Source organism: Schistocerca piceifrons, chromosome 2 (genome assembly GCF_021461385.2).
Source record: "Schistocerca piceifrons isolate TAMUIC-IGC-003096 chromosome 2, iqSchPice1.1, whole genome shotgun sequence".
Taxonomy (NCBI): domain Eukaryota; kingdom Metazoa; phylum Arthropoda; class Insecta; order Orthoptera; family Acrididae; genus Schistocerca; species Schistocerca piceifrons.
In genome coordinates this window covers 263885595-263893279 of record NC_060139.1, presented here as the reverse complement: position 1 = coordinate 263893279, position 7685 = coordinate 263885595, and the positions used below count along the sequence as shown (strand labels likewise).

The window sequence follows — 7685 nt, the reverse complement described above, 5'->3', positions numbered from 1 at the left end:
TCAAGCAAATCGCCAATATTTGCACCACTTCGAAATCCTATCAAGGTCTGAATATTTGTGCTCCTTCGTTCAGACTTCACTTCCTTGTAGATAACTGTATCATTTGTGAGAAACTCAAGAACAAAGTTACAGTATACCGAATATGTTTAGAAACATTGTTTTGTAAGTGACACTTTTCATTAAAGGATGCCGTGATACACGTCATATCTGCGTCATCTTCTCTTCCGTTTCCACACTGCGGTACAACGCTACGTGTACATCAATAACGATATAACCACAACTGTCACCTGCGATTATTACTTTATGTTTACCCATTATCATAATTAAGGATTTTTATAATGACGGTTATTGTCTCATTGACGTTTTCCTCCTGTCCTAAAAATACAGAGGGCTGAAGAAAACTCCTAAAAAAAGAATCGCTGCAGTAAGTGGAATATCTCTGACGGGAAACGTTAATGTTTGGTTATCAGTATCTTAGGGAGGTGCCGGGGAGGTGTGGTGTAGGATTAGGAAGTTGTTAAATATTTTAAATGGATAGTCAGGGCAGAAAAGTTATTGTTTGCGATAATGGAACAGGGGTACGTATGTATGCTATTTCTATTTTGTTGGGCATCGTTTTTATCGTAATATGCTTCTTCGTAAGTGACAACTGTCATCTCATGAGTTTACAAAAGTTGTACTAAATCAGTAAACATTTGTTATGCGGTGGGATCCCTTATGTTTGTTTTATTTGTGTTGGAATGTGTATTGTTTATGTGGCAAAATAATTGTATCAGACTTACAAGTAGTTTCTCAGTCTACATCCTCGTTTATATTTTCAGAAGCCTTTATTTATTCCTTGTTCGTATGTAAGAACTTCAGAGGAAAACGTAAAACTAGTTCTTTGTTACGAAAGTTTTATTGTATTTTGTGGGACATAACCACACCTTTTAAACAGTGGTTGGATCAGTCTTGTTGTCAAATGTATTGTCAGGCTGTTACACTTCGCCTGATTTTTGCCTACTTTCTGGACATACAAGCTCTGTCTCCGCCAGTTTACAAATTTTGAAATTTTGTTGTGTTTCATTTGTAGACCTACTGTTTTGATTTCACTGTTTTCCTTTCATTGATGTCTAACTAATGGGTATGTGGAGTATGTTGTGGCTACTCTTTTGCATGTGTAGAAGAAGGGGAAGTAATGGATGCGACTCAGTTTGACCTAATTAATACCTTGCTTCTTTTCTTTGCAGTTCGTTAAATGCGGGTACGCAGGCTCGAATTTTCCTGCTCATATATTCCCATCAATGGTTGGAAGGCCAATTATCAGAGCTGTAAATAAGATTGGTGACATAGAAGTGAAGGTGAGTAAGAATTTTTGACAATATGTGATACTGACATTGAGGTGTGTAGTTAATACTACAACAATGTTTTCCCAATGACGATCAGTTATATTGAATACAACCGTGATTTCATAAACCCGGCGATACCTTAACATATGACACAGATAATTCACTGTAAAACATGGAATAGTCAACTTGATATTTACATTTCACTTGCAGTCATTTGTTTCTGTTAAGCACTGTCATTTTTTATAGGTCCCTCGGTATTGTTGAGAGCACTGAAACAATTTGCAATAGACATATCAACAAAAACTTGTTTGATATTGGAACATACATTCATACATACGTACATACGCATCTTGATATATTGTAAATACTACTGTAGGGTTTAGATAGTTGTGTCATTGTGAGTCACCTGCATTGTGAAAATGGTTCTTCAGATATTAATCAAAGAAAGTATTCTATTTTCTATATTTGTTTATGCAACATTAAGGGATGCACCTTAGATATTAGCAGTGATACCACACTTATGTATTAACCTATACTGTATTAGAAACCACTCTTTAATATTTATGGCAGACAAATTTTTTATGAGTAAAAGTAACTTCAACATGTGCCATACAAAGCAGAGGTAATCATCTGATGATTACAGAGGGTCAGAATCAATCTGCCTGACGTTTTATGTTTGTGGTAATAATGCAGCCTTATTTGTTCTTTAACACTGTAGGAAAAGGTAGATTTCTACTTACTGTAAAGAAGACCCAGACAGGCATGATTAAAAGACACACAGAGCTGTTGGCCGTAGCCTGTTGGCCATTCCTAGATTGATGATATTCCTATGTGGATTTCCATAATTTGTTCTTTTTAACTTAAGATAACAGCATATATCAAATGATAATGTGTAGGCTAAAATCGTTTCATTGAGTAGTAGTAAGCTATTCCGAAGTTTGCATCTCAATTAGTTGTTCACGTAATGTGATGGTTTGTTTATGGACACAGATTTGTGTGGTTTGATAAACAAGTGCAAAATTTAATGAAAGAGAACAGAATCAAGCAAGTTCTGTGAAAATCATAAGAAGATGGCTATGATACCCGTAAGACACTTCAATGAATTGGCTCCAATATGTTAAAACCATATGTAGACCTTGAGTATAAAAGTGATATTTTCTGAAGTTGGTTAGTAAATTTTGACACTAGTCTGTGGCTGCAATTGTTCACCGGCATTTGTTAATCACTGCTGATGATTTATGTAATTTTAAAAGGATTTGTTAATCAAGACTGCTTGTTTTACTTGTTGCTATAACTCTTTTAGTGCCACTTTTACAGACGGATGATAAAATGAGAAAATCTTGTATCACATATCAAATTGTAAGCCTCCTTAGCAGTTTTTTTTCTCTATTACAGGAAGATGTTTATGTCAAAGTAAGGCGCTCATCATTGCTGTAAGCTCACAAAAGCATATTGCATAAATTTGTGGGTTAATTCCTAGTAACTCATTAATTCTGTCATGCATGGGCATCTTAATACAGTTTGTGGGTTTGATTTATAGTAGTGGCGTTGATTTAACACACACATGTTGTATTGTAAACTTTGAATGTAGCATATTAATCAGAAGGAAAGTACAGGGCTCTTAACATTTGTTGCAGTATCTTGCCCTGTATTTATTATTGGTTTGCTGGAATTGGGTTATTAGTTATGTTGTTGATACATATTAACATCATAATACATTTTAAAGATGTAAATGTGTGTAAGTGACATGATCATATTGTTCAAATGTACAAAAACAAAACAAAAAAACTGTACTATAAAAGGAAATCCATGATGGGTTTGCCCCAACAAGCACAATGAAGCCCACAATCAACTCCTATTATGGAATTCTAGATTTTAAGGCATCCTCGGAATTGTGCCTTTTTATGAAAAACTAGCAGTGGGACAGAGTATGTGCCCATTCATTCATTCACATTGTGACACAGAGCCTTCAGGTACATGAAACGTAAAGTTAGAAGAGAGAGGCATAGCAAATCCTTTGCAACACACAGATGGGAATTGGGATAAGGGAAATGCTTGTAACTATTGTTGGCTTTGACCAGTGACATAGGAAATGTGCAACAAACGTCTTAAACGTGGTAACTGGAACGTGATACCAGTAGCGATTTTGTCAAACGTGCTAAACTTAAATCAGTCTGTCACTGCAGTCTGGTGTTTTGCATTCACATTGATTGGTTTTGCCACCTAACACTTAAAATATGAAAACACGCTCCAAAAGGTGATGTCACAACAGTCATTAATGCAATATTATTTGTCAAAGCTGAAGAACAATATTGAATTTCCCTCCTGACCTTGAAATTGGATACATAAGCACCTGGAATGACTAATATTGCTAAACCAAATGGCATCTGTACTTAATGATTGATTCAGTTTGAAAAAAAAAGATAAAAAGCATTATCTGATCACTTTACTTATAGAGTTATGTAGTTTCCCCAAATAACTTAGTGTGGACACTGAAGTGGTTGTTCCAACAATGCTGCTGGTGATATCTTTGATGTTGTTTATAAAGCAAAGAACAGTTTGGAGGCAGACAACCAAATATTGGAGACATGAAAATCCGTTTTAACACTAAAAGTAACAACTACACTTTGCTTATGCTGATAAATTTGCACTCAGAACAGTGATACATTAGGTGCATTAAGAAAAAAATTGTTTTTTGTGAATTTTATTTATATCAAAACACACTGTGCAACACAGTTAAATGGTCACTTCCTCGAAACCCCCGTAATTGTCTCCTGTTGCAACATAGAAGTTTGACATCTGTTTCAAAGATGGCTACAACCTTTTGCGGTAGTGATGCAAAAGCATGGTGCCGTGGAGCTTCACCCTGAGTCTCGGTGACACTCTACACAGCAAAGTGTCAACACATGCAGAAAAAAGGTCAGAGCTCGGAAGTTCATGTGATGTGTAAGATAGTATAATTTCACCGCCATTCTGCCAAATGGCGTATCACACTAAGGGAAAGCCATCGTACTCTCTTGTCCACATTTCACCCCTTCTTGTGATGCTTCTGTGATGGAGGTCAGAATTGTGATGCCCAGCATTGGAAACACAGTTTTCTTATGTGTGGTGAAGGAAAACGTTTCCAGTGCACTGCCACTCAGAATTGACATGCAGAGGCCTCAGGAGGGTGTTATAAAGGACATCAGTGAAATCACCCTTTTCTGTGGGACATTGATTACTACACATGTCATGGTCGAAAATGACAGTTTGCAGTGCAGTGAGCCACAGGGTGACATTCTTGGCAACTTTTGACACTGCTTTTCTTCGTCTCTTAGCGGAGGATGCTTTCAGACTCATGATGTCTTTCAATTGTTTTAGTGTTATTAACCACAGATATAAATATTTACCGTAAGTATCCTTACTCATTGTAAACTTTAATTTCCTAATTGTAAATTTTAACATCATCAATATTGATTGTAGTTGTCATTGACAGTTGTTGTTCATATTTGCCACCAGTTTGAAGTGCTATGTCTCTGTACATCTTTATTATGCATTGTTGATGTAGGGCTATACACATTTTTAAAAAATAATCGTTTGTCACATTGTAAGTCGTGCTGCTTTTCTTGATTAGCTATCAAATTTTCGTGTCAGTTGTCTGAAGATGTATGTTTGCAGCTCAGCATTGCTTTGCAGTAATGTGAATTATTAAAATGAGGTTGTCCACTTTCACAAATAAGATTTGGTCATTTGGATGTCACTTAGGGATGCTATCATAGAAACTGTGACATTTGTACTTACCATTACTGCACAGCCCCATGTTGTAATTCTTTCTCAGTGATAGTAATCTGTGAATGACTCTTTGATTGAAAATCAGCCAAACCGAGAAACATTTCGTAAGTGATTGTTGAGAAATAATTTTTTTGTGGTTTATTTTGAGTTTTGTGCAATCTATATCTTGTCTAACCTTACATGCTATGATCTATGCTTGACAGATTTTCTGAAAACAGATATTGCTTTATTTCTAATATTGTGGTCACAATATCAGCAATTTGTCTTTTGTACTGCACACACGAAATCATTCATTTACACCCATTTAATTCTTATGACAGTTTGTAATCTTTTTATTTACTGCTGCATAGGAGTTTGCTCATGTACCCGTAAGTATATAATACTGTCATCATACCCTTGGAATGTAGATGTGTGCTTTGTTGTGCAAAATTACTTATAGGTGAATATCAAGTTAATTAATTTAACTATAACTTATAATACCACATTTGCCTTTGTAAGAGTCATTTACTGTTTCTGGCTGCCTCTTTTTTTTTCCTCTGCTTTCCTTTTCTGATGTAGCGGGTGATCAAAAAGTCAGTATAAATTTGAAAACTTAATAAACCACGGAATAATGTAAGTAGAGAGATGAAAATTGACACACATGCTTGGAATGACATGGGGTTTTATTAGAACCAAAAAAAAAAAAAGTTCGCGTCATGTTGACGTTACCTGAAGAGGCAGCTTTTAGTGAAGCTGTATTATCAGAATGGGGAATGTGCTAGTGCAGCGTTATGATCCTATCACCATAGGAAGGGGATTCAAACGGGTAAAGGTCCATTACAATTGCAGCTGCGGCGAGAATGATTTCGAAGTTCGAAGCCACGGGTTGTTTAGACGATAGACCCTGTAGTGGCCAACCGAGCACAAGACGTAATGCTGCTGAGACAGTTCAGGAAGAAATGGAGACTGTAGCGGGTTCGTCTATGCACGGGGAAGTCAGCGCTCATGCAGTCGCACGTCGCACCGGCGTTCCATACACTACTGTTTTTTTGGTTTGCACTTAGGTGTACCCTCCAATGCTATCTGTACAAAATCCATCGGCATCATGAACTGTTACCTGGCGATTTAGTGAAGCAGAGGGCATTTGCGGTGTGGGCGTTTCAAAAGATGGCGGAAGATGACAATTGGTTGAGTGACTTGTTGTGGACCGACAAAGCTCATTTCACGCTCCGAGGGTCTGTCAGCGCCCACAACTGCAGAATTTGGGCTACCGAAAATCCTAGAACTGTCGTGGAAACTCCATTGCACGACGAGAAAGTCACGGTATGGGTTGGATTTACCACATCTACCGTTATCGGGCCTTTTTTCTTCGAGGAAATGTGTGATTCTGGTTTTGTAACTGCTACCGTGACGGGTGATAGGTACGCTGGTATGTTACAGAATCGCATCATCCCCAGCCTGGCTGATAAACACCTGCTGGAACGTACGATGCTTATGCAGGATGGCACTCCACCCCATAATGCTATACGCGTGAAGGATGTCTTGCGCACGTTGTTTGGTGATGATTGTGTGCTCAGCCACCAATTCGTCATGCTTGGCCTCCCAGGTCCTCAGACCTCAGTCCGTGCGATTATTGGCTTTGGAGTTACCTGAAGTTGCAAGTGTATCATGATCGACCGACATCTCTAGGGATGCTGAAAGACAACATCCGACGCCAGTGCCTCACCATAACTCGGGACATGCTTTACAGTGCTGTCCACAACATTTGTCCTAGACTACAGCTATTGTTGAGGAATGATGGTGGACGTATTGAGCATTTCCAGTAAAGAACATCATCTTTCCTTTGTCTTACTTTGTTAAGCTAGTTATTGCTTTCTGATCAGATGAAGTGCCATGTCGGACATTTTTTGAACTTTTGTATTTTTTTGGTTCTAATAAAACACCATGTCATTCTAAGCATGTGTGTCAATTTGAACCCCTCTATCTACATTATTCCATGATTTATTCAGTTTTCAAATTTATAGTGACTTTTTGATCACCTGGTATAATAATGTCAGATTGTAGATGTTATCTTACAGTACTTTTAGTTGCCATACTTACATTTCTGGTTCCATTGAAGTAGGTGAACATGTACAAAACCACTGTTCGTGTGAAGAAGTTGGAATCTACCTGACTGCAGCTCCTACTCCTTGTGACATCTATTGTATTTGCCTGAAAATATATGATTGGAAGTTAACTTTGTCATCCATTTACAGCACCAGATTTGTAAATATAAACACAAAGCTTTGTCTAGGTTTCTACTTGAATTGGGGTGCTTGTTTCCAAGCACAGACATTGTTTGAAATACTGAAATATTTCATGCCCTTTTCTCAGTTTTTACTGAATTACTTCCTATTTCCTGAACCATTAGCAGAATGCAAATTTTCTGGTAATTGTAGCCACAAATGAGAGCAGAGTAACTAGAGCTAGGCTCCTTGTCAGTATTTACTTCCTTGGAGCTATCTTCAGCAAAAAGAGACATGACACTGTATTTTTGCGAAAACAGGCAGTCACAATGAAAGAGCACATTCCAAGTATTCTGAAGAAGATGGTGCAGAAAGTGGAGAC

General features: G+C 37.5%; 1 protein-coding gene across 2 annotated transcripts in view; it reads left to right on the top strand.

The window, feature by feature from the left end:
• Nucleotides 1–423: 423 nt before the first annotated feature.
• The window catches only part of LOC124777305 (actin-related protein 2-B), a 70056-nt gene continuing 62794 nt past the window's right edge, over nucleotides 424–7685 (top strand). The window contains exons 1-3 of one of the 2 annotated variants that reach the window (XM_047252659.1): nucleotides 424–578; nucleotides 1230–1340; nucleotides 2724–2741. In XM_047252659.1, coding sequence (XP_047108615.1) covers nucleotides 531–578; nucleotides 1230–1340; nucleotides 2724–2741 — 177 coding nt within the window. In that variant the 5' untranslated portion in view covers nucleotides 424–530. The remainder of the gene's footprint in view (nucleotides 579–1229; nucleotides 1341–2723; nucleotides 2742–7685) is intronic. The other variant, XM_047252660.1, reaches the window with a different exon arrangement.